This window comes from Trichosurus vulpecula, chromosome 4, assembly GCF_011100635.1.
Source record: "Trichosurus vulpecula isolate mTriVul1 chromosome 4, mTriVul1.pri, whole genome shotgun sequence".
Lineage (NCBI taxonomy): Eukaryota > Metazoa > Chordata > Mammalia > Diprotodontia > Phalangeridae > Trichosurus > Trichosurus vulpecula.
The window spans coordinates 180,782,460-180,807,249 of record NC_050576.1 but is presented as its reverse complement, the minus strand read 5'-3'; the positions used below and the strand labels follow the sequence as shown (position 1 = coordinate 180,807,249).

The 24,790-nt window shown below is 44.4% G+C and overlaps 1 protein-coding gene across 1 annotated transcript; it reads right to left on the bottom strand.

Annotated features, from left to right (window-relative positions):
* Positions 1-1,855: 1,855 nt before the first annotated feature.
* DUSP3 (dual specificity phosphatase 3) lies at positions 1,856-22,496 on the bottom strand. The gene is made up of 3 exons (XM_036755300.1): positions 22,210-22,496; positions 14,334-14,560; positions 1,856-3,703 (listed from the first exon to the last, which is right to left on the bottom strand). The coding sequence occupies exons 1-3, from the start codon at positions 22,329-22,331 to the stop codon at positions 3,504-3,506; spliced, it is 549 nt and encodes a 182-aa protein (XP_036611195.1). The 5' UTR covers positions 22,332-22,496; the 3' UTR covers positions 1,856-3,503.
* Positions 22,497-24,790: the final 2,294 nt, after the last annotated feature.

Genomic DNA, 24,790 nt, shown 5'->3' with positions numbered 1-24,790 from the left:
GCAAGTATTCGAGAGCTCCCATAGTGACTGAATGCCTTCCCTAAATCACATGGCTGGTGTGACAGGCAAGGCCTTCTGACTCCGTGGCCAGCTCTCTAACCGTCATTCCAGGCTGCCCCCCTGACTCTCAGTACTTACCGTCAAATCTTCAAATGAGAACGGCTATCAAAAGCTTTGTAAACTTTAAAGGGTTAGATCAATGTTTGCTGTTGTTTACCACTACCACATGGAGCTGTTCTGGGGAAAGGTTTTGCGGAGCTTAAAGCTAGACATTGCTGTTCAATCGTGTCTGATGCTTCGTGACCCCATAAGGGGTTTTCTTGGCAAAGATACTGGAGTGGTTTGCCATTTCTTTCTCCAATGGATTAAGGCAAACAGGTTAAGTGACTTGCCCAGGGTCACACAGCTATTGAATGTCTGAGGCTAGATTTGAACTCAGGACTTCCTGACTCCAAGCCTACCACTCTATCCACTGACCCACCTAGCTGCCTCCAAGGCAAACAGAGGATGAGCGACTTGCCCAGGGTTACACAGATAGTAAGTGTCTGAGGCTGGAATTGAAATCAGGACTTCCAGACTCCAAGCCCAGTACTCTCCCCACTGAATCATCTAGAAAATCAGACATACACAGAGCTATTACTCCTCTCTCCCCATCCCTTGTGACCAATGGCAGGGAGAGCTGGGAGTCAGCTCACTATGGGTTAGTGTGTAGTCTGTGACCTCAGAAAAGAACCAAGTGTACTGTATGTAAGAATGCATGCAAATGAGATGGAGAACGAAAGCTCTTTCTGAACAGGGACAATTTTGTTCCAGCCTTTGTAGCCCCACTCCCTGATATAAAAGCACTTGGAAAATGCTTATTAAGTCACCTATCACAGATTTAGAGAAAGGGCTTCAGCGAGCGGGAGTCCAACCGCTTCATTTCACAGATGAGGAAACTGAGGCCAACCAAGTTTGTGATATGCCCAGGGTCACCCAGCTAGGAAATGTCTGAGGCTGGATCTGGAACTCAGATTCTCCAGCTGCCCATGACTCCCAACATGCCCAGGGCTCTATCCACTGCACAGTCCAGCTGGTTCCCCAACTGGATCAAATGAGAATGAGCTGAATCAGATGGAATGAACAGAATGGGATGCGCACCAATCCCGGGAAAGCAGAGCTGCTGGCAAACACCCTTGGAACCCTTCACATTCCCACCTGAGCTGCAGAATGGGCTTTTGTCTAGATTTTAGATAGAGATGTTGTGTGTGTGTGTGTGTGTGTGTGTGTGTGTGTTACGTGTGTATATACATATACACTCATGTGTGTTTATGAATAAATGATTGTGTATACACATAAACACATATATATCCATCTATGTGTATATGTATAAAAATATATGTATGTGTGCATTTATATGCATCTATTCATTAATCCTCCTTTTTCTAGAGCAGCCACAGCTGTGGCAAACTCAGAGCTACAGCACTTTCCTAGATCCCATGTATTTTGTGGACTTAGAGAGAGAGGCTAATGATTAGACACCCCACAGTTAGATAAGGCAAGATGTCCAAAGAGGAGTTCAAAGTCCTTCCAGGATTCCCGTTGATCACTTCTGGAAACAAAGTTCCACTGAGGACTTTGAAACAAGGCACATTTCCCTCCTCTGACCCAAAGCACAAATCCAAATAAGTTTCCTGCCATATGCTTTGGGGAAATGCTTCTGGTACACCTGGCTGGGTGACCCTAGTGAGAACGCTAGGTGACTGGAGGCTCCATATGGCCTGGGAGCACTCCATCTGTCTCCTGGAATGATGCCCCCCCCCCCACACAGCAGGCCTTCCTTAGTCATGTGCTGAGGCAAGAAGGATAAAGAGCATTTAGGGATCAATACAAGTGTAATTAATGCCAAGTTCACAACTGGGATGCCATTCCAAAGGAAGAAAGCAACAAAACCTCCCCAAAGCCTGACTTGGTTTGACAAGTCCAAAGAATACCCAGAAATCACATTGTTTTTTTTTTTTTTATCAGGAATGGAACAGGTGTCCTAAATATCTGCAAAAGAGAGATTAGTAACACAGGTTAATTCCTTCACCAGCCACTTACTGGGGGCGTATCTTTTTCATTCATTCTAGCAGCAATGTGTGAGGGGAGCATATGTTTGTAACATAACCATCCCCAGCCCCATCCCCACTGCCATTACGATGCTAAAAAAAATGCAGGATCAGAAATGTGAGAAAATGTGTTTTTGTTTGGGGATGGGGAGACAGGGAGAGAAATCTAATTCGTTTGTCAATTAAGGCTCCATTCAGACACTACAATATATTTTATTTCTGGTGGCGGCTTGAAAGGTTCTGGTAATCTTGAAGATCAAATCATAAAGTGTGAAGAACTCCCCAACTCCCCAAGAGCAAGCAGGGGAATAACCCCTTGCTATAATGAACTTCAGCAGTCTCTTCCTGATGTCATGCTTCCTACAGATGACAGACACATACACATCTTCTATAATTGGCTGATGCCCTCCCTCTAAATTCTGAACAGAAACCAAACCAAAAAGAGCATCCAGATGCTCTTCATCCCCATCACCTACTGCAAAACTCTCCAGATGGTGAGATATTTTTATACAGGCTGGACCTGGGTGCTCTAATATAAACCGTGCCAGGAACATTAATCTTCTAATGAACTAGGTGCATATGATGAACAAAAAATTTCCAATAAAACCGATTCTGGATTCAGGCTTTCAGAGAATTAGCATAAACATTATATGGAGCAGGGAAAAGAGGACAAATCCTCTTACTTTTCTCTTCTTTTTAAATGTTTTCTACTCCTCCGGTTTCTTTTCTTCTAGGTGCCTTTAAATCAAGGCATTTTTTTCCACGGGAATCCCTCAATCACTGGCATCCTGTGGCCCTGTGAACCAAGGTGGGTAGGGGAGGACAATCTGGCTTTGCTAACCAGCTCAAGCTGCCCAGGTAAGAGAGTAAAGATGGGTGTAGCAGATACGTGAGTGTACAGAACTGGGGGTGGGGGGGAGGGCACCAAGTATAAAAGGCCACCAGTACCTTGGTGGAATGGCTCATCCAGAGCTTGAAAATGCTGAAGGCAAGACCCTGGAGGAAGGCACCTCCACCAGGTTTGCTCATCTTGGATTCTAAAAGGATCTGAATTTGGACAGCTTCCAGCACTAGGTTCTGTGCCAAGGCGAGGTGAAGATAAATGCCACCAAGCTGTCAGGTCAGCATCCCATATCTCAGGGGAAAGGGAAAGCATTGCAATTCACACAGAGTAAGTAAATACCCAAGTTACCAGGAATGACTGTTCTGAAGAAGCTCCCTTCCTGAAGCCTCCTGCAGATGACCCTGGGCCAGGGGACCTCTTTCAGAAAGACTCACTGGAAGGTACTTAAATGAGTAATTGGAAAGGTGCATGTAGTATAACCTAACCTGGTAGGGCAGCTTGCTTGGAATTCATTCAATAACTCCCCCGACCAAGACCCCCGGCAGACCTAATCATCGATTCTCAGTGGGTTACAATTTTCCTTCCTTAATTAATTTCTCATTCAGCTGGCAGAGCTGGGTCAGGAAACCATCATTGGGGCCAATCTCCCGGTTCTGCCTCACGAGGCTCAGTGCAGCTCGGACATCCATCTTTTGGCAAATCATGAGGTACGCGATGACCAGAGTGGGAGAGCGGCTATAACCTTCTCGGCAATGGACAAGCACCTTGGCTGTGATGAAGACCGAAGAGAGAGAGAATCACATCAGCATGGACCAAATTCAGTAAAGGAATATTATCACACCATAAGAAATGACGAAAGGGATAGATTTCAGAGAAAATGGGGAAGATTTGTAGGAACTGGTACAGAGTGACCTGAGGAGAACCAGGAGAACAATTTATCCAATGAATACAGCATTGTAAATGGCTTAGGAACTCTGATCAGAGCAGTTCCAAAGGCCAAGAATAAGTAAGGCCTTCCACCTCTTGGCAGAGGGGTTAGGCAACATAGATACAGAGTAAGGCATACATTTTCAGTCAAGACCAATATGATACAAATTTGTTTTGTTTGACTATACTTATTTGTTACAAGAGAGAGCTTTTATTGGGGGAAGAGAGAGTGGTGGAGAGTTGTTGGGGCAAAAGGAGAATGATAGCAATGCAAAAAGAGAAAATTATCAATGAAACGTAAAAAATACACTGGAAAGCTGAAGGAAGTTCAGAAAAGGATCATAGATACACAAGGCAGTATTGGAACTACTGTGTTAAAATGAATTAACATATTTCAAGAAAGCAAATTGTATATGGCAGGTTCATGGTTTCATAAACAATACTCTTTTTCTGTCTTCCTTTATATATGAAAAAACTCACCTCTGTTGAAAAAAAATTATTTAAAAAAATCACACCAACAGGACCTATCTGGGGCATGGGATAGAAACCTATAGGATCAGGTACCCCCTGAGGGTCAGTGACCACTCACACTCATCTGACAGGGGAGACTCCTTATTTAGTAGCTGATCAGTCTTAGTGTATAGGCCAAGTCCCACGGAGCATTGCTAAGCTGTAAGAACTCACTCTGAAGGCTCAGAGGGAGTAATTGAATAAAGAGCTGGTCTCAGAATCAGAAATACCTGGGTTCAAGCTCTACTTAGACTCATACCAGCTTCTGGGACCACAGGAAAGTCCTTAACCTGGAGAAGTGCATTTCCACCCCAGGGTTCTTTGCACAACTAAGCACATCAAACAAAGAGACAATTCTGACTATCTCTTTTCTGAGATGTCTACTTCGCAGCACCCTCCAGGCCTCTAGGGTCTGCAAGGGGTAGGAGGATTTTGCATTAACTTCTGTTCCCATTTTGCCTGTTTCAGAGTCCTTTTTTCAGATCATGAAGTGAATCTCTTTAGAGAATTTACATTTTGTCTGACTTGGAAGTCCTACGTTTTGCCTGATATTTTCTCCATTCACCAAATAAAGACAAAGTGCCATTTATTCATTAAACCACAGCCCCTGTATACTGCCTATTTTCTGGCCCCACTCCAACTGCTGGCTGGGATTCCTGTTCAGGGAGGGATGAGAAGAGTTTAGAGATCTCTCCCTCCTCATCTCTGATTCTTTTGACTGCAGGGGATGCTTCCAAACCCTGCCATTTTCAAATGGGAAGGGAACGGAATTCAAACCAATCCCTCAGTGGGTCTTCAAGAGCAGAGAAGACATCCCCCTCAATAACGCCCACCCCCTGAACACAGCATGATCTGTTTCTAGGGGCAAATGCTAACAAAAATCCATTAGACTAAGGGTTCTTCACCTTGTTTGCATCACGGTTTGGTAAAACTTAGAAACCCCTTCCCACAATAAGGTTTTTAAAAACAAAATCAAACACACAGGGTTACCAAGAAAACTGATAATGCTGAAATGTAGTGACCAATAATACACACTCACAGGCACACACCTGCTGGTGTATTTCGCTCATCCACAGGTCAGGAAAAGAGGGCAGTGCTCAACCCTGCACATTCCCCTTCTCTAAACGGAAACACAAATCCAAAGCAGTTCCAAGACATTTGCTTCAGGGAAATCTTCTGCCAGATGGCCCACTTCCCAAGCAAACTAATCAAGCACTGAATTTCCTTCCCTTGGTTCCAGTGCCACAGAAGCTAACCCCGGGGCTCAGTTTCTGGGTCCCTTTGCTCAGGAGCAACTTCCCAGTCCAAAATGCCATTGACACAGAAGGGATGGAAAGGCCGATATTCACATAGCACCTTATGGTTACACAGCTCTTGGCTGAGGTTTAGAGCTGAAAGGGCCTTAGGGGCTATCTAATCCAACCCTTCATTTTACAAATGAAGAAACCAAGGCACTTGGGGTCACACAGGTAACAAGTGGTGATGTCAGGATTTGAACCACGGTCCTCTGACTCTCAAGCCAGTACTGCTCCCACTTTACTATGCTCCCTTCTGTTCACACCCATTATTTCATTGGATGCTCATAACAACCTTGTGAAATGAGCAGTGTAAGTATTTTTGTTATAACTAACTTTTTTTTATTTTGGAGACAGGGTCTCCCCAATCCCAGGCTAAAAGTTCAGTGGCCACTCTGACCCAACTCCATTACTAACCAAGGCTCCCTTGAGCAGCCTGGTGGACCCCTGATCTGGGGACTCACCATATCGGTGTTGAATTTAGTGCAGACACTCAATTGGCTTAGACCAGAATTCAAGTGATCCACCAGCCACAGCCTCCCTAGCAGCTGAGATTCAGGCATGTATGACCAAGCCCAGTTACATCCATTTTATGGGTGAAGAAACTGAGATTCACATAAGTGAAATGATTTACCCAAGGTCACTCCATTAGGAAGCAGCAGGCCACGTGCTGACCCTTAAGTCCAATATCCTTTCAACTACACCAAAAATGGTAGAAAATGGTTATCTGGTTTTCAAAATCCCTAAGCACTCTATGGAGTTACTTATATTTAGTATTAGCACTGTCTCTAGGCACAGCAATGACTTGCTTAATTTGCACATGAAAAAAAAGCTTCCTCCTTAAGCAATGATTTTTTTACATGGGGCAAGAAAGAATAACCTCAGTTCTTTGCATCAGGATGTCTCTAAGATCATGCCCCAAACATTAGGAAGACAAGATGACTGAGCAAGAAGGTGCTAGTATAGAATGGACTGGCCAGAATCTGAAGTCACTTTGTATTGGTTTTGTTATTCATTTTGTCATTCATTTTGTTATTCATTCACCATCTTTCTCTATAAATCTTTAATCTGAAGAGAACAGCCAAGATGTTGGAGTAGGAAGAATAGAGTTCAGCTACATACATACATACATACATACACACACACACACACACACACACACAGAGGCATAAACCACACAAACACACACACACATGCAGGTTTGCCCCAAGTACTCCACAAACACGTAACAAAAAACCAAACTGAATCCTGATTAGAAAATCCAAGAAAAAATTACAGAGAGTCATTTCTCTAGACCAGTTCAGCAGAAAGAGACAGAGACATGCAATAGTGGAGAGAAGGTCTAGCTAAGAAGTTGCCACATGGCGCCTTCCCATGAGGAAACTGAATTAGGACCTGTAGCTGTGCACCAGGGCAAGAAGAGGTCTAGGGTCTACTACAGAGAGGCCTGACTGTCCTAGGAATAGGAACTGGAAACTCTGTAACTCATACTCCAAGCTGCGTTTGAGCTCCTATGATAGGGCAGAGGAAGGGTCCTGAGTCTAGAGGTGGTGGTCCTGGGCACAGTGTTCATGGGCCTGAGGCTGTGTACTAGCCAAGGAGCAGGAACAGAAGTGAACAACAGTTGTGTGGTTCTGACCCCTGGAACAAAGCAGGGTCTCAGATCCAGCTCCCAGCCCCAATTAAAGCCTGTAGCAGTGTAACCAGGACAGAGAAGTTCACATCAAAGGGGAACTTTCAGTTCTATCACTCTGAACATGCAGGACCTTAGAGCTAACTGACTTACAGCAGTAGTGTCTCTGAAGAACTTTGGTATCAATTGTGAGACATGGAAGACACTGGCACAGGACTGCCCAGCATAGCGTGCCTGCATCAAAGAAGGTGCTGTGCTCTATGAACAAAGCAGAATTGCAGTAGCTCAAAAGAAACATGAGCTGCACAAAGCTAGAGACATCTCCACTACAAATATTCATGTGGACTATTTGTGCCTGACCTGTGGTAGAAACTTCTGAGTTCATGCTGGTATGGTCAGCCACAGCTGGACACACTGTACATTGACCCAACATCGTGATGTCATTTTGGTTCTCTTTAAGCAAGAAGGACAAACAACTGGAGATCCAACCAGGGAAAAGCCCACAATGGTGTTTTCCAGACCCAAATGCAGGTGAGGAGCTTGCACCACTGGGACCAGGAGGGTGCCAGTCAGACTTTGTCCAGGATTACATAGCTTTGAGCACAACGAAACCTGCAAACCCCATCCCGAGTCACTTCTAAAACCCTTGAAGAATACAGAACTCAATAGCAGAAGAAAGCAGCAGCAGGAGCCCTAGCAAACACAAAACAGGAACAAGCAAGGGCCTCCCTCCAGAAGTGTGCAGAGCCTGGCCCTAACACAAAGCCCATATTCGGGAAGTAAGGCTAGAATAATGAGTAAACACCTATCACGATGGTGTGGTTACTGATCTAGAGCCAGACATCCTGGAGAACAGAGTCAAGTAGGCCTTAGGAAGCAGTGCTAATAATGAGGCTAGTGGGGGTGACGCAATTCCAGCTGAGCTATTTAAAACCCTAAAAGATGATGCTATTAAAATGTTGCCAGCATTCAATATGCTGGAAAACCTGGAAAACTCAACAGTGACCAATGGATTGGAAAAGATCGCTTTATGTCCCAGCCCTAAAGAAAGGCAATGCCAAGAAATGTTCAAATTACCAAACAATTGTGCTCACTTCAAACACCAGCAAGGTTATGCCTAAGATTCAGTAAGCTAGGCTTCAGCAATATATGGACCAAGGATGACCAGAAGAGCAGGTTGGTTTTTCAAAGAGCCAAAAGAACCAGAGACCAAATTTCCAACATTCACTGGATTATGGAGAAAGCAAGGGGGTTCCAGAAAAACATCTACTTCTGCTTCATTGATGACACTAAATCCTTTAACTGTGTGGTTCACAACAAAATGTGACAAGTCCTCAAAGAGATGGGAGTAATAGACCATCTTACTTGTGTCCTAAGGAACCTGTATATGGACCAAGAAGCAACAGTTAGAAGCAAAAATGAAACAACTGATTGGCTTAAGATTGGAAAGAGAGCATGACAAAGCTGTTTATTGTCATGTTATTTAACTTACATACCGAGTATATCATATGAAATGCCAGGCTGGATTAATCAAAAACTGGAATTAAGGTTCCCAGGAGAAATATCAATAATCCCAGATATTTAGATGATACCATTCTGATGTCAGAAAGTGAAGAGGAATTAAGAAACTTCTTGATAAGAATGAAAGAGGAGACTGTAAAATCTGACTTGAAGATTAACATAAAAAAACCTTAAGATCCCAAATTGGTCTTATCACTTCCTGGCAAATAGAGGGAGAAGAAATGGAAGCAGTGCCAGATTTTATATTCTTGGGCTCAAAGATCACTGCAGATGGCAAATGCAGCCATGAAATTAAAAGACGCTCCTTGGAAGGAAAGCTATGTCAAATCTGGACAGCATACTAAAAAGCAGACATCACTTCGCCAACAAAGGTTTGTACAGCTAAAGCTATGGTCTTTCCAGCAGCAATGTCTGGCTGTGAAAGTTGGACTACAAGGAAAGCTGAGTGCCACAGAATCAATGCTTTTGAACTGTGGTGCTAGAGAAGATGTTTGAGAGTCCCTTGAACAGCAAGAAGATCAAATCAGTCAATACAGAAATTAATTGAGGCTATTCACTGGAAAGTCAAATACTGAAGCTGAAGTTTAAATACTTTGGCCACATAACTAGAAGGTAGGACTTTGGGGAAAACCCTGACGTTGAGAAAGACTAAAGGCAAAAGGAAAAGGGGAAGGCAGAGGATAAGATGAATAGACAGTATCATAGAAACAATGAACATGAACTTGGACAGACTTCAAGAGACAGTGGAAGAGAGAAGGGCCTGATGTGCTACACTCCCTGGGGTCCCAAAGAGTCAGACATGACTGAACAATTGAATAACAACAAACCATAAAGAGTAATAATAGTATGGTGATAGGGAGGTCCAAGAAACAAATCAAACTCAAAAGAAGAGAATGACTACAAAACATCTTCAAGTAAAATCTCAAAGAAAATGTTTGGCCACAAGTTTCTAGAAACAGGATTCCTAGCATTCCTGGGAGAAGTGAAGAAAGAGGTTTTTTTTAATAAAAGAGTTAAAATGATTTCATAAATCAAATGAGAGTACAAGAAGAAAGAATTAGAGAAAAAAGGGAGTTTTGAAGGAAAGAATTGGAAATAAGATTAACAGCTTTTAGCATAAGAGGTACAAAACCTTACTCAAGCAAAAGACGCTTAAAAATTAAGAATGGACTAAATAGAAGTTAATGATTCTATAGAACAACAAGAAACATTAAGACAAAGTCAAAAGACTGAAAAAATAGGAGAAAATGTAAGGTGTCTCATATAAAAAAAAAGTCGGCCTGGAAAACAAGTCAAGAAAAGATATTTTAAGAGTCATCGGACCAAAAAAAAAGAGCTAGGATGACATATTTGAGAAATCATGAAAGAAAACTGCAGATCTCTTAGAACCATAGGGCAAAATGAAAATAGAATCCCCTGGTAACTTCCTAAAAGAAATTCCAAAATAAAAACTCCCAGGAATGTAATAGCCAAAATCCTGAGTTCCATGGCGAAGAAAAAATACTTTAAACAGCCAGAAAGAAATAATTCATGTATTGAGAAGCCACAGTCAGAATCATATAAGATTCAACAGTCACTTTTCTATAAAGGAGTAGAGAGCTTGTAATACAATATTCCAAAAGGCAAAAGATATAGGTTTACAACGAAGAATAACTTACCCAGCAAATCTAAGTATAACAATCCTGTAAGGGGAAAGACGGTTCTTTAATAGAGGACTTTTAAACATTCCTAACGAAAAAGACTAGTAATGAGTAGAAAATCTGAAATGTAATCAAAGGAATTAAGAGAAATATAAATAGCTAAACAGGAGTAAGCAATCTTAAAGGACTATACAAGGATGTAATGTCGACATTCTAACAGAGGGAAATGGTTCCAGTGTCCCCTGAGAAGGCTGACATCTTTACAGAGGAAGTCAAATAAGACAGAAGGCTGGTGAGTAGTTTTGTTTATGTTTTAATGATGTTAGAAGAAAGGAAAGAGAGGAGAAAAGGACTACACTGGGGTAGGGGTGGGGGGTGGGAAGAGAGAGTAGGGGAAATTATCTCACATAATTGAGATGCTCAAGTAGAAAACTATATAAATAAGGAGGAAGGATTGGGGTAAATGGGCAGTATTTAAACCTCTCATTCTTCTGAACTGGTCAAAGGAAGGAAGAATACACAGTTGGGTATAGAAAGATATTTTACTCAACAGTGAAATAGGAGGGAAAGGTCTGGGATGGATTAGTCATAAGCAAAAGAAACTGTAAACCATGGATGGTGGATCTTGAAGGGGGGTTTTAAAAGAAAAGAATGAAAGAATAAGAACCTGTGATTAGGCTCTGGGTGAAGGAAAGAGAAGAGGAGTAGGAGAGTAGAAGCAGATTGGTTCTATAAAATTTTAAAACTTGCACAAACAAAACTAATGCAGATAAAATTAGAAGAGAAGCAAGTAACTAGGGAAAAAATCTTTGCAGCAAGCTTCTCTGATAAAAGTCTTATTTCCAAATTAGATAAACAACTGATTCAAATTTATAAGAATAAGAACCATGTGAATAAGAGCCATTCTTCAATTGATAAATGGTCAAAGAATATGAACAGGCAGTTTTCAGGAGAAGAAATCCAAGTTATCAATAGCTATATGCAAAAATGCTCCAAAATCACTATTACATAGAGAAATGAAAAAATTCAAGCAATTCTGAGGTTCTACATCATACTGATCAGATTGGCAAAGCTGGCCAAAAAAGGAAAGTGAAAAATATTGGAGGCAAGGACAGTCTATGGGGAAAGCAGGAATATGAATGCACTGTTGGTGGCACTGTGAATTGACCCAGACATTCTGGAAAGCAATTTGGAAATACTTCCCAAATGTTAATAAACTGAGAATAACCCCTGAAATCCAGTAATAATAAACCACTACTAGGGTTTATGCCCCCAAGAAGATCAAAGAAAGAGGAAAAGGACTTGTATGTACAAAAATATTTATAACAGAGCTCTTTTTGTGGGGGCAAAGTAATAGAAACTAAAGGGTGACCATCAATTAAGTTAAGGAATAGCTGTACAAATTAAGGTCTATTAATATAATGGAATACTGTTGTGCTTTAAGAAATAATGAAGGGGATAGTTTCAGAGAAACCTGGGAAGAATTATGTGAACTAAGACAGAATGTGAACCAGGAGAGAACATTCAAACAATATTGTAAAGACAAAGAACTTTGAAAGACTTCAGAATGCTGATGCAATGGCCAACCACAGTTCTGGGGGATGCATAATGAAATAGCTACTAGGTGATGGACTCACAGTACAGAATGAAATATGACCAAAGGACGTGTTTTTGGACAAAATCAATGTGAGAATTTTATTTTTATACATACACACACACATACATACATACATACATACATACATACATACATACATACATATATACATATATAATACATGACATATAGAGATTTCTTTACTGACTATACATATTTGTTACAAGGGTTTATAGTCTTCCTCCAAAGGGGAGGGGGCAGGGGCATCTAGGTGGTGCAGTGAATAGAGTACCAGCTCTGGAGTCAGGAGTACCTGAGTTCAAATGTGGCCTCAGACACTTGACACTTAGTAGCTCTGTGATCTTGGGCAAGTCATTTACCCCCAATTGCCTTGCCTTCCCCTCTCCTCCCCCAAAAAAAAACAAAGGGGAGGGGGTAGGAAAGGGAAAATATAGAGGAAGAGACAAAAGATTTTTGTTAACTGAAAAATAATAAAATTAAATGTAAAAAAAAAAATTCTTTAGTATGGTTCCTTTCTTCCTGCCTACAAAACAGCCCCAAGTCTCTCCTATCGTTCACCAGCCTATGTGACATTCTTTATTTCTCCTCCCCTCCTCAGCCAAACTTCTAGGGAAACTTTCCCATTTGCGGGCACTTCTCTTCTCCCTCTCAACACCTTGCAACATGGCTTGTGACTTTACGACTTAGCTGAAGCTGCCTCTCCAAAGTCACCAATGATTTCCTCATTGACAGACCTGATGGCCTTTTCTCAGCCTTTCCCCTCTTGCCCTCTCTGCAGCCTGTGGCCCTGTTTGCTGCCTCTCCTTTGGCATGATCTCTCCTCTCTGGATTTTTGTGACCCGGCTCCCTTATTTACTTCTCCCTCAACCTGTCTGGACACTTCTTTTTCAAGTCTCCTTTGCTGGAGCATCATATCATAAAAGGATAGATTTAGGGCTGCTAGGGACCCTAGGGTCCATCAAGTCCACACCTTTTATATTACAAACTAAGAAACTCATCATCCGTATATATCATGGTCCCTAACTGTAGGTATACCTCAAGGTTCTGTCCCAAGACCCTTTGCCCTTCTCTGTCTACACTCTCTCAGTGACCACTTCAGCTCCCATGGGTTGGATTGATTAGTATCTTCATACCCAGCCCTAGGCTCTCTTTATGGCTGTCTTCCATGCCTGAAATGTACTCCATCTTCACATCCACCTATCAGAATCCCTAGCTTCCTTCCAGAATAACCTTCTACATGAAGATTTTCCTGTTCCAGTCCAGGTGCTCCTCCTCCAAATTCGTGCACACCAGTATATGTCATATTTTCACCCACCTCCCACCCCACCCCCCAGGCCCAGAAGGTAAACTCCTTGAGGGTAGGGATTATTTTACCTTTCGCCTTTTCACCCTCTGTGTCTAGCACTGTGTCTAGCACACAGGAGGCGTTTAATAAATGTTTATTAAACTCAACTGGAATTGGAATGGGGCTGAAAATTTCTAAGTGGCTGTTAAGTCACTACACTATTCTAAAGAAGATCATAAAAAAGAGATGTGGTTTGAGGGTGGCAATGAAAAAACATGGAAAAGCAGCAAAACAAACAAATAACAACTAAATATGAGAATGGCTGAGTGGCACTAGCTGACCTTTTTGCACTCTGGCCACCTAGGATTTCCCTTCAGCACTGCTACTTATCTGTCAGCAGGACTGCTGTGCTTTTTCTGGAGACCCTGGAGAGCTTAAAGGGTTTCTGCAATTATGCCAGCAGGCAGTCACTGAGAACAGCTCTAGACCAATGCATTATTTTCTTTCGTTAATTTTTTTTTCAATGGCCAGGCATTTATTTTCTCCACCTATCACCCTCCTCCTAACTCTCCCAAGTTTAAAAGGAAAACAAACAAACAAAAAACCCTATAACCAACAGGGCACAGTCAAACAAAATAGGCATATTCAATGGCATAGTCAAACAAAACAAATTCCCCCACTGGTCATGTCCAATAACGTGTCTCATTCTGTAGGTTCAGTCAATGAGCAATGCATTACTTAAGCAATGGTGATGACTAGGGACAATGTCACTTCTGAAGTGTTAAGTCACAGTGCTGTAATCACTGATAAAGTTCGTTGGTCTTTGAGGGTTTGGGGCCCACTCACTAAGCAGACAGGTGTGCCTAGAAAGAGTCCTGGCTCCTCCTGGTCCCTCGTGTCTCATTCTAATAGAGCACCAGCTCCTTGCCTGTTCCTGGGGCAGTAATGATGCGGCGGGAGCTGTCCTTACCATTCTTCTGGTTCAGGGCTCTGTCGATGAAATCTGCCGCCTTCTCAAAAAAAACACTGAGGTTGAACTCTTCGGTGTCGTTGGCTTTGATGCCAAGGTAGGTGATGTTGGTACCTTCGTAGAACTGGGCACTGGTGTTCACGTGCATGAAGGACTTCCCCTCAGCAGCATTCAGCACATGCGTGATACCCATCTGCTGCAGCTTGGAGATGTCCTGTGCCACAGACCTGCGTGGCAAGGAGGACCAGAGAATGAGTCATCCATGTGACAGCTTGCACAGCCCCAGGGGTGGGAGAGAGGGAGGGCTGCTTTCACAAGGCTCCAATCTGCCTCAGTTTGTTAATAAAACTCAGCAGCTACCTCTCATGCCTTCTGCCAGTCTAGAGGAGGGCAAATACTTCACCTTATTTGCAGCTGAAACTCCTCTAAGAGTTGTCTGCTCCTATTAAAGTGTGAGCATTTGGGAGTAGGGACTGTATTACTTTTGGTATTTGTATCTGCAGTGCTCAGCACAGTGCTTTGTACACAATAAACATTTTAAAAATCTCTCTCTCTCTCTCTCTCTCTCTCTCTCTCTCTCTCTCTCTCTCCCTCTCTCTCTCCCCGTCTCTGTCTCTTTGTCTCTCTGTCTCTCTCCCCTCTGTCTATCTCTCTGTCTGTCTCTGTCTGTCTGTCTGGTCTCTCCTCTCTCTCTCTCTCTCTCTCTCTCTCTCTCTCTCTCTCTCTCTCTCTCTTTTCCTGTGTCTCTCTCCTCTCTTCTCTCTCTCCCTTTCTTTCTCTCTCTCTCTCTCTCTCTCTCTCTCTCTCTCTCTCTCTCCCTCTCTCTCTCCCCGTCTCTGTCTCTTTGTCTCTCTGTCTCTCTCCCCTCTGTCTATCTCTCTGTCTGTCTCTGTCTGTCTGTCTGGTCTCTCCTCTCTCTCTCTCTCTCTCTCTCTCTCTCTCTCTCTCTCTCTCTCTCTCTCTCTCTCTCTCTCTTTTCCTGTGTCTCTCTCCTCTCTTCTCTCTCTCCCTTTCTTTCTCTCTCTCTCTCTCTCTCTCTCTCTCTCTCTCTCTCTCTCTCTCTCTCCCCTCTCCCTCTTCTTTCTCCTCCCTTCTCCCTCTTTCTTCCTCCCCATCTCCATTTCTCCTTCTCTCCCCCCTCCCTCCTTTCTCCTCCCTCTTTCCTCTCTCCTCCCTCTTTCCTCTCTCCTTCCTTCCCTTCTCTCTTACCCCCCTACCCCTAAATTTCTTGAAAAAGTACTCATCAGCTGATGTTTTGTTTAGTATTACTAAGCTACTTTTCCTCCTCTTCTTATTTTCTTGTTATGGGAGGAGTAGGGGAAGGGGAGAGAGATATTTGGAAATGAAAACCATGTAAAAACAAAAAAAATCAACAATTTTTTTAAAAAGAAAAGTAGTCTATACCTAATGCTTCCATTCCATGCATCCTCTCTCCTCAGCCCCTTGCAACCTGGCTTCCACCCTCACCACATCCTGGAAGCAACAGCAGGAGCACCTGACATTTCATGGAGCGCTCAACCTGGAGTCAGGAAGGTCTGAGTTCAAATGGTTCCTCAGACATTCACTAGCTTCATGACCCTGGGCAAGTCACTTAACTTCTCTGGGCCTCAGTTTCCTCAGCTGTAAAATGAGGCCAATAAAAGCACCTCCCTCAGGCTCGTTGTGAGACTCAAATGAGATAATATATTTAAAGTACTTTGCAAAGCCTCAAGTGCTCTACGAATCTTAGCTATTATTGTTATTGGGACTATTTCTTGTGCTATAATGTCTACAAAGTATTTTATACACATACACTATCTCTTCTGAGCCTCATCTTTCTACTTGTGGGGTAAGGAGATATTATTCTCCCCATCCCCCACTCCCACCATCTTCTAGCTAATGGCTCAGAAAGGTTAAGTGATTGTCCATGCTAGCAAACGTCTGAGGGGGATTCAGAGGGCCAGAGTAGAGCTGGACAGGACCTTAAGGGTCCACTGAGTCCGATTTCCTTGTGTTACACAAACAAAGAGAAGCCAGGTCTGTCTGATGCTAAGTCCAACACTCCATCCCCTCTACCATGAGGCTCCTTCCTCTCTCTGTCTATAGTGCTCTGTCCCTATGGACAGTGCTCTCTCCAAGGTGACCAGGTCTCCAAAGAGCCGCTTACCCCTGAATCCAGTGGCCTTTTCTCAGCATTCTCCTAGGCCCCTCTGCAGCATTTAACACTCGAACCCCACTCCTCCCTCTTCTCGCGTGGCCCCGTACTCTTCCAGTTCCCCTCCTGCTGGACTAGCAACTCTTCCTAGCTCTCCTCTCCTGAAGGATCAGGGTTGGGTCATCAATTCTCTTCCCTTTATCCTATTCTCTCCCTTGGGAGTCCCATTCGCCAGCAGGACTTCCAACATGATGCCTACATAGAGGGCTCTCAAAACTATCTCTCTAGACCCATCTCCCAAGCTCCAGACCCACATCTCCAAATACATATATAAGACACCTCCATCTGGACATCTGGCTAGTGCCTCAACCATAGTACATCCCCCACCTGCTAGAGTCTTCCCCCCCCCAAGGTAACCTTCCATCTACACTGTATGTACTGACTTATTTACATGTTGCTTCTCCCATTGGAATTCTAAGCTTCTTGAAGGCAAAGATTATTTTTGCCTTTCTTTGACCCCCTACCACTTAAAATAGTACCTGGCCCAAATCAGGTGCTTAATAAACATCAATCAATTGATAAACACATTATCTTGTCCCCAAAACCTATTCCTCCTTCTGATTTCCCTATTTTTGTCCAATGGAACTGGCATTTACCCAACTTCCTATGTTCACAGCCTTGGAATTGTTCTTCCCTCTCCTTTACCTCCCACATTCAATCTGTTGGTTCCACCTCCTTTCTATTCCCACTGCCACTATCCTGGTATAGACTGTGGGTACCACCCACTTAGGCTACTGCACTTCTCTCCTTTTCAGTTTCAAGCAAAGGGTGAACTTCTTCCTTGATGAAAATAACCCCTCCATCACTAAACCTTGGATCTTTCCCTCCTATCTCCTCTGTGACCTGGCTCTAATGTTCTCTTTCTAATATACCTTCAATAGCAACCTTTCAACTGATTCCTTCCACTCAGTCTAAAAAGTGTGCTCAAATCCTCTTTCTCCTTAAAAAAGAAATCTTCCTTTTGACTCAGCTACTCCCTCAAATATTGCTCTCTCTCCTCTCCTCCCCATCCCTGACAAATGTTGAGAATAATCTACACTTGTTTCATCTACTTCTCCATCATCCACTCAGCTCTTTACAATCTTGTCTTTTCTTCCCACCACGCCATTGAAACAGTTTCCCTAAAGGTCACTAATGACCACCAATCATGAAACACAATGAGTGGTCTTTTTGGTGTCCGTGTCCTTGGTAGTATCCAATGCCGTAAGCCATCCCCTCCTAGCTGCTACCCTCCTCTCCTCCCTTAGTTTCCATGACAACGTACTCCTATGACTTGCTTCCTTCCTATCTCTCTCATTTCTTGGTCCATATCCTCCACTGGCCCTCAAATGTGGGTGTCCCATAAAGTTCTGTCCCTGGCTCTCTTCTCTATGTTTTCTGAGCAGTGATCTCATCCAGTCCCATGGCTTCAATGATCCATCTCTGAGGAGCAACATGGCTTCTTGCACCACTAGGATGAGCTAGGAGTCACTGACTACAAGCCTTTCAATAAGATAGAGGACCATTAGGCCTTATCATATACCCTACCATGGGTACCCCACCCCTGCCCGAGCACTGACAGTCTGCTCTTCTGGTGCACTCTATGGACTCTGGGACCTTGCCATGACACCTAGGGCTAAACTCTCCTACATAAAGTTGACTCATTGACTCATTGGGAGCACAAACTCACTTTTTCTCTATGTATCCCCAGTGCTGACCAGGACTCATTAAGCTGCTGTGGCTCCCTATGCCTTTCCTAAGATTAAATTTAAACTTTCTAATTGTCATTTTAGGGGCAGCCAATTGTTGCAGTAGATAGAGTGCCAGGCTTGAAGTCAGGAAGACTAATCTCCCTAAATTCAAATCCAGTCTCATATGTACTAGCTGTATGTACCCTGGGCAAGTCACTTAACCCTGTCTGCCTCAGTTTCCTCATCTATAAAATGAGCAGGAGAAGGAAATGGCAGACTAGCTGTATGACGCTGGACAAGTCACTTAAACCTGTTTGCCTCAGTTTCCTCATCTGTTAAATGAGCTGGAGAAGGGAATGGCAAACCACTCCAGTGTCCTTGCCAAGAAAACCCCAAATGGGGTCATGAAGAATCAGACACAACTTGAACAACAACAAAAATGATCGCTTAAAGTCCCCTTTTACAGCCTGATCATGACCTACTTTTTAGGTTTTTTTACAAATTACTCCCCATACTCTATAATACTCTATAATCCATACTCTATAATAATCTATAATCCAACGCTACGCTCTATACATACTCTATCATCCATACTCTATAAAACTCTATAATCCAACCCTACGCTCTATACATACTCTATCATCCATACTCTATAAAACTCTATAATCCAACCCTACGCTCTATACATATTCTATCATCCATACTGTATAATACTCTATAATCCAACCCTATGCTCTATACATACTCTATCATCCATACTCTGTAATACACTATAATCCAACTCTATACATACTCTATCATCCATTCTCTGTAATACTCTATAATCCAACTCTATGCGCTATACATACTCTATCATCCATACTCTATAATACTCTATAATCCAACTCTATGCTCTATACATACTCTATCTATAATACTCTATAATCCAACTCTATGCTCTACACATACTCTATCATCCATACTCTATAAAACTCTATAATCCAACCCTACGCTCTATACATACTCTATCATCCATTCTCTGTAATACTCTATAATCTGTACTCTATAATCACATACTCTATAATCCAATTGGTTTTCTTGCTGTTCCTCACACATGAGGTTCCATGCCCCATCATTGTGCCTTTGCAGACTGCCTCCCCACCCCAACCTGCCATACCTTCAATGCCCTCCTTCCTCGCCTCCACCTCTTAGAAGCCCTAGCTTTCTTCAAGGCTCAGCTCAGGTGCCTTCCTACTTGGGGCCTTTCCCAATTTCTCCCACTTACGGTGCCTGGGAACTACCTTGTATTTATTTTATATATAATTACATTGTGAGTTCACATGGTAGGTAAAACCCTGGACATAGCTGGAAAGACCCAGCACTTACTAGCTTTATGACCCTGGGGGCAAGCTGTTTAATCCTTCTGTGTCTCAATTTCCTGATCTATAAAATTAGGAGGCTGGACCAAAGGCCTCTAAGATCTTTCCAGGTCTTAATTTACGGCCATATATGTATGTGTTGTTTTCCCGAAAAGAATGTAAACTCCTTGAGGCAAAGATTGGTTTCATTTTTGTCTTTTGTCTTCAGTGCCTAGTATAGTGTCTAGCATGTTGTTCAGTCATGTCCAACTCTTCATTTGGGATTTTCTTGACAAAGATACTGGAATGGTTTGCCATTTCTTTTTCCAGTTCATTTTACAGAGGAGGAAACAGAGGCAAACAGGGTTAAGTGACTTGTGCAGAGTCAAGCCAGTAAGTATCTAAGGCTGCATTTGAACTCAAGTCTTCCTCACTCCAAGCCTGGAGCTCTATCCATTGAGCCACCTAGCTGCCCCTGGCCAGGCATACAGTAGGCATTTAATAAATGCTTACTGATTGATAGAATTCCCACTGCAACCCCAACTTCTCCCCCCATGCCCCAATTTCAAGACCTCATGTCCTCTAGCCTAGACCATCATAACAGCTTCCCTAAATGGTCTTCCCAGTTCCAGTTATCTAGAGGCAGCTAGGTGGCTCAGACTGGAGTTCCAATACATCCTTAGATACTCACTGTGACCCCAAAGCCAATGAACTTAACCTCTGTCTTGTTTCCTCAACTGTAAAATGGGGATCATAGTAGCACTCCCCTTCCTCCTAGAGTTCTTGTGGGGATCCAATGGGGTAGTATTTGTAAAGTTCTTAGCACAGGGTCTGGCAAACATAGAAGGTGCTTAATGAATGAATGCTCATTCCCTTCCCTTCCCTAGTCTATCCCCTCCTCTGTGTATCCTTCTTCCTGCTGCTTAAGCAATCTTTCTAAGGCATCTATCTCTCTGTGTGTGATCATGTCTCACTCACACTTCAGTGGTTCCACACCGCCTACTAAATAAGTACAGACTCCTGATCTCGGCAGCCCGTACTTTGTATAATGCGACTCTAATCTAGCCAGCCAGCCTGACCCCATTCTTCTCCTCCTCATTCATTCCATGTTCTTGCCCTCGCTCTTTCTCGTCTTCTCCTCGGTGCCCTGGGTGACTCCCACCCCGATGCCCGTCTCTGGCTGTTGGGAGTCCTCCCTTCTCCTCAAGACCCCCCTCTTCATAGATTCTTCCCTGCTCCCCCATCTCTTCCCAATCTCCTCTATGTGAAAATGACCTCTCCCTCCTCAAATTCCTCACAGCACTTTCCTGGCTGCCCCTCCACCCTCATCTCACCCTGCCTTGACTCAAAGTTATCTGAGACAATCTTCTCTCATGAGCTCTTTGAGAAAAAGGGTCTTTGTGCCATATCAACCCCAGCGCTTAGGAGTGTCCTGTACACATGTAAAAAGTGTTCAAATGTTGTGCTTGTGGAAAGCTGACTCCAACAGCTTTGTGGAATAGCTTCCTACCAGGTGCTTTTACACTCCTTTCCTTTCCCCAACTTACCACCAAAGGTGACCTTCCTATGGCTGACAGATTCATCTAATTTAGTTGGCACAGTGGCTAGAGTGTTGGACTAGGAAGTCAGGAAAGCCTGAGTTCAAATCCTGATTCAGACACTTACTAGCTGTATGATCTTGCGACTTAACCTCTTTCAGCCTCAGTTTCCTCATTTGCAAAATGGGGTGGGGGGGGGAAGGGGGGAAAATAGCACCTAACTCATCAAATGAGATAGTTTATGTAAAGGGCAGCTGCCCTACGTAAATCTTAGCTGCTAGTAGTAGTAGTATTCAGTAGATACTTGACAAATGTTTTGTTCCTTTCCTTCCCTTTTTTCATCTGTAAAATGAGGTTAGATTCCGTAGCCACTACGGCCTCTTTCACCTCGATACTTCCATTCTGTTGTGTGATGTAGTAGTAAGGAGAAGGGGTAGAGGGGGATCTACTCCCCTGCCCCCAAAGCCCCCCAAAACTCTACATGCAGAGTAGAGGGCAGTGCCCCTGCCGGGCAGCTCACAAGCCCTGCTCTGAAACGCCCTGAGAGCTTCAGCTCCCCTTTTTTAGAGTTCCCTGGCAGGCAAAGTTCTAATTCTGAGTCTATGACATCAGTCCCCACCGGGGCCGGGGCAAGAATTTCAGAAATCTGTCGTGACTTTCACTGCAGATCCTGGCAGCAATTATCACATGACAAACCAAGAGGCAGACTCCCCGGGTCACCTGTTAATGGAAATGCCAACCTGCACACCCCCAAAAATAGCCCTGCCCCACCCCAGCTGCGAGGCAGCTGGCACCCCTGCCAGCTCCGAGCTCACATTCGCTACACCCTGACCTTGCCCAGCCCAGCCCAGGCCCACCCTTACTTCCCGGACCGGGGTGGGGGAAGGCATTTCACCTTTCCAGACCAGGGGTGTCAATAAACTTGACTTCTGCTGCCCCGCGGTGGCAGTGAACTTGACCTTTTCGGGATGGGGGTGGGGTGCGGAATGCACTTGACCATCCCGGGCTAAGGGCAGGGCTGCTCCCCTCCCCCAGGGAGGATGCAGCCACCAGAGGGAGCCGGGGGAGGAGAACGCCCGAGGACCGGGGGCGGGGGGTCGCGTTGGGCCCGAGCCCCTTCCCCAGCCCGTAACTCACGCGTTGCCCACGTAGATCCTGGGGATCACCTCGTTGCAGGACTCGCTCGGGAGGCTGTAGCAGCCGCCCTCCGACAGCAGCTCGTTCAGATCCCGCACCGACAGCCCGTAGGGCCCCGCCATGACCGAGGCGGGGGCGGGGACCGGGGAGGGAGCGGGGATGGGGACGGGGGCGGGAGCGAGAACCCAGGCCCGGGAGCTGGACGCCCCAGGCCCGCCCAGCAGAGCTGGGCGGTGGCTCAGCGGGGGGCCCGCCCCCCACCAGCGGGCCCCGCCGAAGCCCGCCCCCTGGGCGTGCCCCAGCTGCCAACCCGCGCCAGCGCCAGCCGCCACCCCCGCCCCAGGAGCCTCGCGCCTGAGTCGGGGGCTGGCAGCCTGGCGGCTGGCCTGCGAGCGATCCAGCGTGGAGGGCGGACCGGTCGAACCAGCGACCGTCCGGACTAGGCAACCGGACCCCAGTCTGGAGCTTTGGGGATTGTGCTTTGTGAATAGGTTCTGGGGGGGGGGCGGGGAGGGGGCGGGCTGGGCGGGCTTCCTGAAGTGGCTTCCTCGGAGACGGGGCGCTCTGAGTTCTAGTTCTGCCCTCTGACTTTTGATCTTGAGCAAGTTACATAACCTCTCAATGGGGGGAGGAGGAGGGGCAACCCTGTGATAGTCAATTACGGAGCAGATGCAGATCTGACTTAATAGATTTCCCAATAAAGATCTGCCCTCTCCCTCAAAAAAAAAAAAAAAAAAAAGGTAAATTGCTTACTCCCCTAGAAAGGTCAGTGGACAATGTGTGTCACTGGTAGATTTCCCAAAACCTGTGGGGAAAAAAGGTGGGGGAAAGGTAAATGGCCAGCTCCTCTCGAGAGGATACTGGACTATGCGTGTTATCGGTAGATTTCCCAAAACCTGAGGTCCTATGAAAAAGAAAAAAAAAGATAAATTGCTAATTCCTGTAGAGAAGATATTGTGGTAAGAGGAGAGAGAGAAGGAAGGAAGGAAGGAAGGAAGGAAGGAAGGAAGGAAGGAAGGAAGGAAGGAAGGAAGGAAGGAAGGAAGGAAGGAAGGAAGGAAGGAAGGAAATCGCTCATGTCTTGAGGGAGGACAGTGATCAATGTATGTATTGATAGACTGATAAATTCCCTAATACCTGTGATTCTGCCCAAAAGGAGGGAGCATAAGTTGCTAACTCCTCAGGGGAGGACAGTGGTCAGCACATGTCAGTCCATCAGTGGACATTTGTTAAGCACCTATTGTGTGCTGGACATTGTGTTAAAAGCCGGGCATAGAAAGAAGGCAAAAGACAGTCCCCGTGCTCGAGACACTCACAGGCTGTTGGAGGAGACGAGATGCAAACAGCTATCTACAAACAAGCTCTAATGAACAGAGGAAGGCACGAGAATTAAATATTGTTAGAGTTTTCAATATCTGGTCTAGTCCAAAAAAAGAGGGGAGTGGTAAACTGCTAGCTCTTGGAAGGAGGACGGTGACCAGGCATGCCACTGATAGAGCTCCTAATATCTGTGAAATCCCAGGTCCACTTTAAATAGAGGATATTACTCCTGGGAAGAGCAGAGTGACCATGATTCCCAAGCCAGTCCAAGGTTAGGACATAGTAGAACAGAAAATGATAACAATATGTCACACCTTTATATAGGATCCTTTAAGGTTAATAGGACTATTAGTGGATATCGGTGACTCGGCACAGTGTGTCTGAAGGTGACATTGGGACTGACTCCCTCCCCTTCTTTTGGCGGTTACATCCACAGAGACCACCAGTTATTGAATATCTGAAAAGAGATAGATCCTCAGATCAGAAGGGACTGTGAGAGATCACAAGATCATGGCATTCAGGGCTAGAAAGGAACTTAGAGCTCATGAAAGGGAACATAAAAAAAAATCATTTAAATTTGTCTCTCATCCACACAAGAATCCTTAATCCAATCTGCCTGAAACCACTTCTAGAAATGGAGAATATTAGAAATCTGGTTCCTTGTAGGCCCTCAAATTTAGCTCAAGAAATAAATGGGCCTTAAACACATGTAACTTGGCTAGTAGAGGCTACCTTAGATGTCATCTTGTCCACCTCCACTTCCTCCCTGCCCCCACTCATTTTAACCTGGGGACAAAGGGTGGGGAGTGAGGCCCAGTGACTTGTACCCAAGGTCACATGACTGAAAGGTAGCAGAGATAAACATAGAACCCTTAGTTCTGTCCATACCCCCAAGACTGCTGACTGCTGCCCATAAAAATGACAGATCAGATAATAATAATGATGATGGTAATTAGCATTTATATAATACCTGTTACATGCCACACACTATGCTAAGAGTATTTATAAATATCTCATATACTCCTCACAACCACCTTGGGAGGTAGGTGCTATTATTATCCCTGTGTTACAGATGAGGAAACTGAGTCAAGTAGAGGTTAGGTTACTTGTCACACTGCTAGTAGATGCCCGAGGCCAGGCTGTAGACAAATGGATAGATAGATAGATAGATAGATAGATAGATAGATAGATAGATAGATAGATATATAGATAGATAATCTGAGAACTCCCAGTCCTCTCTGTCCCTCCCATTCCCATGACC

Bases quoted from the DNA above. Each gene is read 5' to 3' on its own strand.
- DUSP3 (XM_036755300.1), bottom strand. From the start codon at position 22,331: ATGGCGGGGCCCTACGGGCTGTCGGTGCGGGATCTGAACGAGCTGCTG. The intron at 14,561-22,209 runs GTGAGTTACGGG...CTTGCCACGCAG, and splicing joins AGGATCTACGTGGGCAACGC to GTCTGTGGCACAGGACATCT. The intron at 3,704-14,333 runs GTAAGGACAGCT...TCTTCATCACAG, and splicing joins AGCCCTGAACCAGAAGAATG to CCAAGGTGCTTGTCCATTGC.